Below are 12,622 nucleotides of genomic sequence, written 5' to 3' on the forward strand. Positions count from 1 at the left end.
TTATATTTTAATATTTCCATATGAATTAAACTCAGAGTTGTATAGTTTTATACATATATATATTCTTTAAATAAGATCTAAAATAATCACATATGGCCCATGGATCATTTTATTTCGACTTCACTGATCATAAAAACTTAAATAAACACAATATTATGAATTTAAAATACTATTATTCGTATTAGTATAAACAAACTATACAAAATGACACATGTTCTGTATTAATTATATATAGTATGTATGTTACAGTAACCACACCACTATATTATAAATATAGGTACCAATGTTTTATTATCCATACATTTTTGATTATATCATTAACTGATTTAAAACAACCTCATAAGTATTCTAATATTATTATTTACTAGGGCAGAGAACTTGTAGTATTTACATATTTGTTTAGCCCAATTACAAAATTAGCAGAATTCGAATCAAATACGTTTCATACTTTTTATAAAGTTAGTCTTGAAATTTTATTTTGCATATTAATGCATACTTCAAGAATTTTTATGGCATATTACTTCCTTTCAGATGCATATTTTAAATAAATTATCATTTTATGAACAATTTCCCGTCGATGTTTTATTTCATATTATGAATTATTATTCATATATTATTATTCATTTTATTAATTATTTTATAGTTTATCAAATAATATGGTGGTTAACTGTTCGCAGACGCAGGTTTTTCCTAGAAATACGTCTCAAGTATTGCCGATTTTAATTTATAAACAGTGAGCACGTTGTCTACATTATAAAATCATCAACAGGACGCATAAATGAAACCAAAAAATTCCATTACACTGACTTTTGTCAATCGTTGTTCGTTAATAATTTATTATTTTAGATTTTTAGTCTTAGTTATGGCATCTCCGTATGTGCATATATTCGTAATTCGTGTCAGCTTTTTGTTTTTGTGTGTTGTTTTAATATTAAAATGCCGAAAGATAAATAATCTTTTAGTTGTTGGTTATTAGCAGAGTTATTTAACAGAATTTTCTGTTGATGTGTTTTTGACTAACAGTATAGTCCTATATAGGAAATCCTATAGTCCTATAGGAAATCATACAGTATACTGAAATTATTGTGACGTTCAAGTAGTATGTGAAAAACGATTTAATATTACGCAAATTCAAATGATTTATACATTTTTTTAATAAATCAAATTGAAAAAAATATAAGTACATGTTTTTAGTATATATTACATGGTTTTTAAGTGCATAAGTACTTGGATATTTAGGGATTTTTTAGAGATACAAGTCCTCTGCTCTATTTATTACTAGATAGTTGGAATTTATATTTCATTTTATTAACATATAAGACACGAATATTATTGAATATATTTGTAATTATTATGAATAATTACACTATTCTTCAAGAAAAAAAATTCAATTTTATATAAACTAATTTATAACTTAAACATTAATAAGAAATCATTATTTTTATAGTTGGGAAATTTTAAATTTAAATGGAGAATGAAAATTTAAACTGATTATAAATATTCATTCATATAGTAGTTATCTTACGTATGGTAATGTGGTATCGAGTAAATAAACCCTATTGAAGGGGGGGGGGTTATTTAAATATTGGAGGAGGCTGAAGAATTTCCTCTAAACAAAATTTCACAATTGAACCAATTAAAAACAAAAATTAGAATTTTAGAAAAACAATTTTAATTTTTATTGTATAATTATAAATCTTTTTTTTATAAAATTAATGAAATACAAGGAAATTAAATAGCTACTTAATTATAATTATTATTTACAAAATTAATAAAATAAAATACCTACATAAACATAGAAAATAATACTTACCTACACTATATAACATGGACAATTTTAAATTAAAAATTCATAAAACAATGATAATATGAGCTTCTTCAATTTATATTTTATAGATTAAAAGCAAACTTAAAATTATTTTCTAACATTTCAAGGGAAGGGGCTACTGAGGCTATAATATATATAAATGATATTTATTTTCTAAATCTAAACTCCTTAAAAATCATATACGTTTTTGTTTTTTATATAAAAAAAAAATAAAAAATTATATAGTACCTATTTTATATCATGTCAAAAGTGCTTTTGGGCCAATGAGTTAAGCTTTTTATTTGTTTTTTTGAAAAATGTACGTAGATTTATATAAATGCGAATGTTGATTCCTTAACAATCTAACAGTATATTTTAGTATTTCACTGCCTACTTTGGTAATACAGATCGTTTAGATACTATTTGAAAAGGTGCTGGTTTAAAATTCACTATTAGAGAAATGGGCATGATAATACACTACTGTGTGAGGTTTTTTGAATAATTGCACCAGTACCAAATGCGCTTATAGTACGATAGGACCATCGATGACAAACACAGAGTAAACATTGGCTTGATTTGTTGACACAGGCTGTAAAATAATAATAATTCTAACAAATATAATAAAAACCTACAATGCATTATCACGTGTGAAATGATATTATTGCTGGCTGCTGACAGATCCAAGATCACATTCAACACAACCACTTGGCACTTAAGCAGTTATATCGGCTGCGAAGGAAATCAAATGTGTACAATTTATACAATTATATAAATAGATTGGATACAATAAAACCACTAAATTTATAAACATTTTCCCAAAATGGAATTTTTTTATATAACAAAGCCATAGACGATATTCTAGTAGACATTACATTTTTTCTACTAATTTTGATAATTTCAATTAATTCATTTTCTGGTGAATTCAATTTAATTTAAAATGCTTCAATATTTTATTTTATTATCCAAGAAAGTATTATTAAAAATGTACTAAAAAAAATTATTACTTCCAATCATTATAAAACTTATAAACAGAAAATAATTTTAAAACTGAAATAAAATAATATAATATTAAAACTCGAACATATTAATTAAATAATATGATATATCTACCAAAATACTTGATACCTACATGTGCTTTATAGCATAGATTACATATTTATAGTGCCGCAACTACACTAACTTAGGCCCGTGTGTAAGTAAAATGAATACCCTCCCCCGCATCCAGACTCTGCAGAGAAACCGTACCGTATTTGTAACCAAACTATTTTTAATTCCGATTAAACAGGCTGTAAAAAAAAACGTTGATGTACGATAATGTGTACAAAACAAAATCAATCATTTATTTTTCAATAAGTAATTATTATTACAAAATGGTTTAATTCTCTTGCTTTCTACGTATTTTTAAAATATTATCATTGGGCCCTATTATAAGCTAGGGTCATGGGCCCGTGTGTTTGACATACGCAACACACCCGGTTATTGCAGCACTGTATATTTATATGAAAAATAAAAATTATCTATATATAATCTACGTCTATAATATAAACCTACCTTTTTTATTAATATTTGTTAACAAAACTTCTAGAATTATTTAATAATATAGGTAATGTAATTTAGAGTAATGATGTAATGAGATGTAATACGAATTATATAGAGTTATTAACAGGGCTCGGAACTTATAGCACTTAAAATCATTAAAATAAGCACTTTAAAAAATATTTAAAAAAGCGTTTAAAAATTTTATTATAAGCACTAAAATAAGCATTTAAAAAATTTTAAATTAAGCAAAAATATTTATTAAAATAAAAAACCTATAAAACTCTAACTGAAAAATCAAACAAAATAAAAATAAATAATTTTAGACCCCCTACCCGAATTTTTTTTTTAGTTACGGCCTTGTATTGTATTTTTATCAATTACTAATACGGAATAATATATTTTGAAGTCTAAATTGTTTATTACTTTTCGAAATTAAATAGTCAGTCATAACTTTTTGCGTATACCTTTTTTTAATTAAATAAATTTCGATTTATTGCAAAAATGGAAAAATATATAAGTATAAATATTTCATAAAATGGTATTAAGTTGTCAACTTAAAAGGTCGAACATATAATAAAAAATTAAATTAAATTAAAAATTAGTAAATAGTTAATTCTTAAATAAACAAATAATCTATACTCGTATATCGAAATAAATAAATAACTGCTTAGCTTGAAGCAGTAGTGTACGCAGAATTTTTCAATGGGGAGGGTTGAAAATAAATATTTACATTTGGCTTATAATAATAAAGTACATACATACTTTTATACTGCTGTTATAATAATACTATACAGTTTACTTCAATAAACAAAGTACACATGAATATAAGATTTATAAAATCAAAAATTTGATCAATTATGGCATAGTAGATATATAATCAAAGGTAACAGTGTAAAAAATTAATTCTATACACTGTACAATACAATTATACAGTGTACAATATACATTTAATAGTACATAATACAGAGCTGGATTTACCAATTTGTGTTGCTATAAACAAATAATGATACTAAACAAATTGTTCCCTTTTAATATAAATATTTTTTTAGTCTAAAAAATGTTATTAACATATAATTATAGTTGTTTCCTTTAGAACTTAAAATTTTAATTATATAAAATAAAAATATGCAGTTGTTATAAAAATGCATTCATACATTCATATGAAAAATTTAATTATAAAAATATGATATAAAATATAATAATAAAAAACATGTTAATAAAAAATGCTTAAATAGTTAATTTTTAAATTTTATTCAAAATTAATTAATTAGTACCTAGTATCCATTGGATTTAATAAAATAAAACATTTTATAATTAATTGTATTTATTTTAGTTCTAGCTACATATAATAAAAATATAATATTAAAAATTCTTTGACGCCCTAAGCACTAGCTTATAGTGTTTACTGGGAAATATGGCACGGACAATATAAACATTATAGGAATTATCTTTATATGGAAAACACAACACTATCTTGTCAGAAGGCAATAAGGGTAGTAAAACCACAGATTAGATTCCAATCAGTTTTTGTTCTTGATATATACCATGGTATTTGAAGATATCTCCTAAGACCGTAATATAGACTATAATTTATATTGTCAATATAGATTATACACTATACCTGTGTTTAACCTTCTAGTTTTTCTTTGATTTACAAGTTGGATAAAAATAAAAACGGAGCAATATATACAAGACAAGACACGACAGCAGGTAGGTGTAAAGGTTTGCCAATGATCAACACAACTAATTAGTGTGTTACTAACAAAGATATTAAATTAATGTATATGGCTACTTAGTACTTACGATGGGAAATATAATTATTTCCATCTAAGTGGAGTGTAGAGCATTTAATATTTATATGAATACACCATACTATTTGCTCAAGGCCATGGAAAAAATAATAATACAATCAATGGGAGGACGCTTTAGCCCATTGGTCCTCTTCCTGCGTAAACCACTGCGCAATCAATCATATTTGTAAAGTACAACCGGTTTCAAATTAAAAATTCATTATCAAGTATATACAAAGTCAGTAAAATCAAAATACATGCTATTAAATAATTTATTTAATTATTATAATCAATATCTATATCATTACCATTCTCATCATCACTTTTATTACTTTCATTTTTCTTCAAAACTTTAAAAATGTTTGGGACTGATAACTGATAATGACAAGTCTTCTACACATTCCTTATCAATCATTTATGAAATTCATATTTTAAAATGTTCATGTTTTTTAGCTAAAAAACTTTACATTAATGATATTTTCTTCACTCTTATTTTTTTAAGAACTATCAGTAAGAATTGTTTAGTTAATTAAATTATTTATAGAACTAAAAACCTCATAAAATCACTTTTATTTCCAATAAATCTCATCTTAAATAATTTAAACCATTCCTACCAACTTTTAAATAAATACAATGGTATTTATTTAGTGTAATTTCCATTCAAAAAATAAATTAATTATGATTATTGCATATCATATTTACTACTAAAATTAATGATTCTAGTAGACTAAATCTTTTAAATATCTAAATTTGAAAAAATCTAAAATATATTTTTTAATTCTCTAAAGGAATATTAAAAACATTTAAAAGAATAGAAAGAGTAATAGAAAGTAAAGAGTTTAATAGAAAGAGTAATTTTTCAATTTTGAATAGTATTTTTAAACATTTATTTAATGATTATAAAGTTATGAAACTTAAAATACAAATTTCACATGAAAATCTAACTTGATAGTTATGAACTTAACAACTACTAGTCATTTTAACCTGATGAAGTTCAAAATTTGTAGGTTGTACTGGTAGATTTTTTTGTGACCATTCATTAACAGACAAATTTTTATCAGTACTTGCACATAGCTGTTCTAATTCTAAATTATATGGAAATAAAATATTTTCTGGTGTACCAAATAGTTGCCGCAAACCATCTATTGCTGCCATTTCATGTGCTATATCTACAGTTTCTCCAACTCCTATTTTCATGAATTTATTAAAAAATTAGAAATAATTTAAATCTAATTTATAAGTATGTAATAAAAATATGTCTTACCAAGTCCAATAATTTGTTTATTGTGTGGAGTATAGAGACCTACTCTAAAGCAAGCTAAAATTGTATTCTTGCCAGAGCATCCAACAAGTCTAGGTTCAGGGGATTGGATATTATCTCTAGCTAAAATGTCTGATAAAAGTTTAATTGGATGTTGAAGATCCCAAAATTGGAGCAAGTCTTTATCTGCTATTTGTGTTAATATAAAATCACGTACAAATATAGCAGCTCGATTCTCACCAGAACTTTCAATTAATGCAGCAATTATTGATTTTAGTACATTAGCCATAGTTAGTTTTTCTACAGGGAAATCCTGAAAATAAATTACCAAAATGCACATGTTTAACAAAATATAAAGAACAAATTTATATTTAAATACACTTACAGCACAGAGAATCAATTCAGGAGTACCAATATGATAAGAAACATGAGACAATGTTTCAACACTAGTTAAATACTTGTGTAACTCTCTAAAGAATCAAAAAATTAAACATAATTGGAATTAAATACAATTTTTTATATACATACATAATTCCTTCTTCAGGTAATCTAGGTAGTACTGTACGTAAGTAACGTTTAACTATATCATCAATGAATTCTGAACCTTTTGCAACTAATTCCTTATTATCAATTAAATTTAAAGTAGGCTGTTCTATACCAACACTCTTTTGTTTTTCTTCTTCATCAATTATATATGAACGTTCAGTAAATGCTTTTAATAGCAAATCATTGTTAAAATCTTCACCTAAACGCTTACTAAATGCATAAATTTCAGAATCATAATTCCTAGAAAAAAAAAGAAAAAATAAGTAGACATTATTATTGTTTAGCAAATTTAATGTTATTCACCATTCAAGAAATGATTTACGATGAACTGGTTTTTCTGGACCTTGACTATCTTTCCTGCGTTTCAATTCTCTTAATGTTGGAGCCAACCATCTATGAAATGATTGCTCATCTAATATAATATAATATATAATATAGTCAAATATTAATTTATAAAATTAAATAATATTCAAATAACTAATAAATTGAAAACATTCACTTAGTATAAATATATTATATATTGGCTGAAATATAACATTGTACTTTTAAAGAAAATTATTGATACATGTAAATACAATTATTATGACAGAATTATAAAATTTAAAGAGTATACTGTAGGTAAAATTAATTTTTTTTTTTGTATAATTGTTCAGTTACAAGAATGAAAAATTAAATTAGTATTTAGTTAAAATAATTTTTCATTCTGGCTTAAATAAGTATAAAAAAATATATATATTTATAATAATAATATTTTAGATATTTAAATAATAATTTTGATGAAACATAATTTTGAAGTACTACCATATATTTATTATTTTAATTATTAAATCAACTTACTACGAGCGGTTTTTAAAACTTTAAGAACACAATTTGTTGTACGTAAACTCAACATATTAATAATTTAGTAGACTAAAAATGTCGCTTATATTTAAGTTAATTTTCCCAATAGAACCGGATAAAAAAGTCACATTTAAATAGTTAAATGATTTTTATTAAGTAAATATATTCATATCACTTATGTAAAGATTTGATAAGGACTAATTCCATGACTAATCAGTAACTTACAGCTTCTTTGACTTGTTATCTATTGATAACATTAATTGTATCTAACTCCCGGGATACAACTTATTAAAGAAATTAGAAAAACACTAAAAAATAATATGGGGAAAAAAATAACACCCTTCTTAAAATTCGTTGACGATAATACACTCTGCCAATAATAAGCACGATTTAAAAAAAGCACTTGGAGAAATTACAAGATTTTTCCAAAAATATAATTTAATTATTAACCTAAATTTTTTGAAAATATGAGCTTAAATATTAACTTATAAAAATTAGCTCATAAAATATATAAGATCTGGGATTTTGGAATTTGATGCAAGTGTGGACTGCGGAATATAACACATACAACGAATATCACTAAATACATAAAATACTTAAGCACAGATGTAGTAAATTATTTGTTATTCAATTCCTACTGCCAGTTTCGTATATTCAAATTTTCTGTGAGGGCGGTCGAGACCCGGGAACCTACCCCCCCCCCCCCGTAAATACATCGCTGACTACTGGTAATTATTTGAATCCCTAGGCTTGTTTCACACTACACGGTTTTGACCGTACGGCAAAAAACCGGACGGCGACATTTTGTTAGAGGCGCGAAGAAGAGCATATACGCTTTCATATTCTACGGTCACGGCAAAATGCCGTGCCGTGCAGCAGCCGTATATTGCCACTACAATATACGGCAGCCGGATGGCGCGATAAGCTTAGTGGCTAGTTTTACATATAATACATCAAAAGAAGCACTTGACATACGGAAATAACTAAAAAACTTATTTTCATCATTTCATAAGTCATTAAATGAATTATAAAATAATCCCACTTCCTCTCTCCGCAGTGAATATTTTAAGGAGTTTTTCACTGGGCGACAAAAAAAATGTCCATGTATTTAAACAAAATTGATAAAATCAACATTCACTCCTCACCCTAATATAAATCCAGATCCTGAACAATTAAACACAATAAAAAACTTTTTAAACAGTCCACTACCTATGAATCTTCCAGCAAAGCACACCTCTCCGAATGAAGTTAAACAAATAATTAACAAATTAAAAGTAGGAAAATCAGCCGGATATGATTTAATTTCAAACAAAATGCTCAAACATATACCAAATAAAACAATAATTTTACTTACATTAATTTACAACTCCATGTTGAGACTATCTTACTTCCCTTTAACATGGAAGTTTTCCATTGTTATTCTCATACACAAACCTCATAAACCAAAACATTTAACATTTTCTTACAGGCCAATCAGTCTTCCTACTTTAGGAAAAATATTTGAAAAAATTATCTTGAAAAGAATAAGACCGATAATAAAATCACAGAATATAATACCTCACTCACAATTTAGTTTCAGAATTAGTCATTCAACAATACACCAAATCCACCGTCTCACTGATAAAATAGCATCCTCTTTTGAAAACAAAAAATACTGCCCTGGAGTTTTCCTAGATGTCGCGCAGGCGGTTGACCGCGTGTGGCATGATGGTCTGCTTTATAAGTTAAAAAAATTCCTTCCAGCACCTTACTATTTGTTAATCCGTTCTTATCTTCAAAACCGAACTTTTTCAGTTAGGCAAGGCACCTCAACCTCTCTATATTTTCCAATATTTGCTGGAGTCCCTCAAGGTAGTGATCTCTCCCTGACTTGTTTAATATATATACATCTGATTTTCCCACAACAAATAACACAACTATTGCAACCTATGCAGATGATACAGCCATTCTTACTTCCGACACAGATTCTGAGATAGCTTCCTCTGCTCTTCAAAACCACCTTGATTTAATAAGTATCTGGGCAACAACATGGCGTGTCAAAATAAACCCCGAAAAATCATTCCATGTCCCATTCACACTCAGAAAAAAAACTCCCCACCCCTTCAACTACAAGGTGTTAATATTCCTATTACACCGAAGATTAAATATCTAGGAATCACAATCGACAAACGACTAACTTGGGGCCCACATCTTAAATCTAAACGAAAATTACTAAATTATCGTCTACACATGCTTCACCCAATACTTAAATCCAAACTCTCCATAAATTCAAAATTAACAATATACAAATCTTTTTTAAGACCCATATGGACCTACGGCTCTCAAATTTGGGGTTGTGCCAAACCGTCCCAACTACAAACCATCCAAGCATTCCAGTCCATATCCCTCCGTCTCATAACATCTGCCCCATGGTACGTAACAAATAATACACTTCACAAGGACTTAAAAATACAAACGGTTGAACATCTAACTAAACAATACTACACCAAATTTCACAAAAAACTACATCTACACCATAATCCTCTTATCTCCCACTTATCATCACGTACACTTCCCGACAACTCCCCTCGACGTCTAAAAAGACGCTGGTGTCGTGATCTTTTATGATCTAAAAAAAAAAAAAAAATTAAAATTAAAATAAATTTAATTTAGATTAATTTAAATCTGAAGGGTTCTATCACTGGATAGTCTCCCTTATCCTGTCACTCTGTCTTTATATTATATTGTATTGTACATATTATCACATTTACTCATTGTGTTTTCTTAATACAGATTTTAAATTTTCAAATAAAAAAAAAAAAAAAATCAACATTAACAATAAAATGAACCTATAGAATAAAAAAAAATTTCAGTGTTTAATATTCCAATCTTAGAAACTTTAATTATACGATTTAAACTTGTAATATATACGAGGTGTGATCAAAAAATACCAGGACTGCGTTAATAATATTTATATCGGTTAAGATAACGAAATTCCGATAATGTCATTCGATAAAGTAACTTCTAACGAGGATTTGAGCGTTGGTTTGAAATCGATAACAATATTTGTATTTATTTTATGTTATTTTTACAAAAACATGCTTCAGTCGTGTGGCGAATTCCGTAAAGGAAGGAATAGAAGAACAACGTGTGCGCGTAAAATTTTGTTTTAAATTAGGAAAAAGTTCAAATGAAACTTTTGAACTTTTGCAGCAAGCTTTTGGAGATGATGTTCTGTCTCGGACAACATGTTTTGAGTGGTTTGATGGTCTTTCGGTTTTGTTTTTGTTCATCGGTTAAGAGTCGAGGAACAAATTTGGCTGCGATTCGGCTCATTCCCAATTCTTTTGTTAATATTTCTTGGCATGAATCATAAGATATACCGACGTCTTCTATTACTTCTCTAATAGTTAATCGACGATTATTTCGAATAATTTCTCGAACCCGAGCAACAGTTTCATTTGTTTTACTGGTCGATGGTCTACCGGGTCGTTCGTTATCCATGACGGATGTTCTATCTTCCTTAAACCGTTTAAACCACTCAAGAACACTCAGAATATCATCTCCAAAAGCTTACTGCAAAAGTTCAAAAGTTTCACTCAAACTTTTTCCTAATTTAAAACAAAATTTTACGCGCACACGTTGTTCTTCTATTCCTTCCTTTACGGAATTCGCCACACGACTGAAGCATGTTTTTGTAAAAATAACATAAAATAAATACAAATATTGTTATTGATTTCAAACCAACGCTCAAATCCTAGTTAGAAGTTACTTTTTCGAATGACATTATCGGAATTTCGTTATCTTAACTGATATAAATATTATTAACGCAGTCCGGGTATTTTTTGATCACACCTCGTATTTAATCAGTGTTCGGAACGTTCAGTTAATGTAAATTGAACTCGTACACGTTCATGTTCAGTGCATAAAAAAGGAATTCGTTCATGTTCATGTAATTTTTTTTTAAAGCCTACACGATCGCGTTAAGTTTTTCATAAGACCTTCGAAAATAAAATGTAAAGAACAATATGTGGACCCGTATATAATGATGTAGCCAATTGCTAGTGTAAAATAAAAAATAGATAGATAAGGGAAAGTACAAAAATACCCATGATAATAAGTTACATAAAAGGACAAAGGCTAAAATGGTTCGGTCATGTTAAATGAAGAGAAGCGACAAGCAAAGCTAGACCAACCATGGATTGGTAATCAGAAAAAAAGAGGCAAAAAATCGATGGATAGATGGCATAAAAGACCTAGAGAGACTAGATATAACAAATTGGGAATAGTTGATTAAGAGTCATGGAAGTTGGAGTGCTTTGACAGAGGCGGAGAAAACTCTTACAGAGTCTTGAAGTCATAGGAGTCATATGAGTATGATGATGAAATAAATTTGAACGCCCCAAAAATCGTTCAAATTCATTAAAAATATAAATATTGTTCATATTCACGTTCACCCTGAAAAAGCGAGTTACGTTCGTGTGTCACAAAATATAAATGTGAACCGAAGGAAATGATAAACAAGTTACAAAATCAAGCATAATGAAAACAATGATAAATACAATTTTAAAATAATTACAAACATTTTAATTTTTACCAAAACAATGTTGTCGCCCAGTAATTAAATATATCATTTTCTAGGCGACAAAAAATATTTACTAGGCGACATTAATGTCGCCCAGTATATTAGTTGAAATATGCACTGTCTCTCCGAGCATTAATAGGACGTACCAAAAAAAATGCGATTTTTCTGTTGTCTTTTATGGCGACAATTGTATAACCATAGTGCAATAATTTGTTTGTCAGTCATTATAACAACGCGCGACTTGAGTGTTTTTATAAAACTAAACCTAAACAAAA

General features: G+C 27.4%; 2 protein-coding genes across 2 annotated transcripts; both read right to left on the minus strand.

Moving 5' to 3' along the window:
* Nucleotides 1-5,991: 5,991 nt before the first annotated feature.
* On the minus strand, nucleotides 5,992-7,945 carry LOC112683363 (39S ribosomal protein L44, mitochondrial). The gene is made up of 6 exons (XM_025554372.1): nucleotides 7,781-7,945; nucleotides 7,247-7,355; nucleotides 6,926-7,183; nucleotides 6,783-6,867; nucleotides 6,401-6,710; nucleotides 5,992-6,323 (listed from the first exon to the last, which is right to left on the minus strand). Exons 1-6 carry the CDS (start codon nucleotides 7,833-7,835, stop codon nucleotides 6,097-6,099), a joined length of 1,044 nt encoding a protein of 347 aa, XP_025410157.1. The 5' UTR covers nucleotides 7,836-7,945; the 3' UTR covers nucleotides 5,992-6,096.
* Nucleotides 7,946-10,948: 3,003 nt separating this feature from the next.
* LOC112683752 (protein GVQW3-like) lies at nucleotides 10,949-11,266 on the minus strand. Its single transcript, XM_025554915.1, has one exon. The coding sequence runs from the start codon at nucleotides 11,264-11,266 to the stop codon at nucleotides 10,949-10,951; it is 318 nt and encodes a 105-aa protein (XP_025410700.1).
* Nucleotides 11,267-12,622: the final 1,356 nt, after the last annotated feature.

The sequence above is a fragment of the Sipha flava genome, unplaced genomic scaffold (assembly GCF_003268045.1).
Source record: "Sipha flava isolate LNK unplaced genomic scaffold, YSA_version1 104_pilon_pilon, whole genome shotgun sequence".
Lineage (NCBI taxonomy): Eukaryota > Metazoa > Arthropoda > Insecta > Hemiptera > Aphididae > Sipha > Sipha flava.

Bases quoted from the DNA above. Each gene is read 5' to 3' on its own strand.
- LOC112683363 (XM_025554372.1), bottom strand. From the start codon at position 7,835: ATGTTGAGTTTACGTACAACAAATTGTGTTCTTAAAGTTTTAAAAACC. The intron at 7,184-7,246 runs GTGAATAACATT...TTTTTTTTCTAG, and splicing joins CGTAAATCATTTCTTGAATG to GAATTATGATTCTGAAATTT. The intron at 6,324-6,400 runs GTAAGACATATT...TCATGAAAATAG, and splicing joins TAAACAAATTATTGGACTTG to GAGTTGGAGAAACTGTAGAT.
- LOC112683752 (XM_025554915.1), bottom strand. From the start codon at position 11,266: ATGGATAACGAACGACCCGGTAGACCATCGACCAGTAAAACAAATGAA.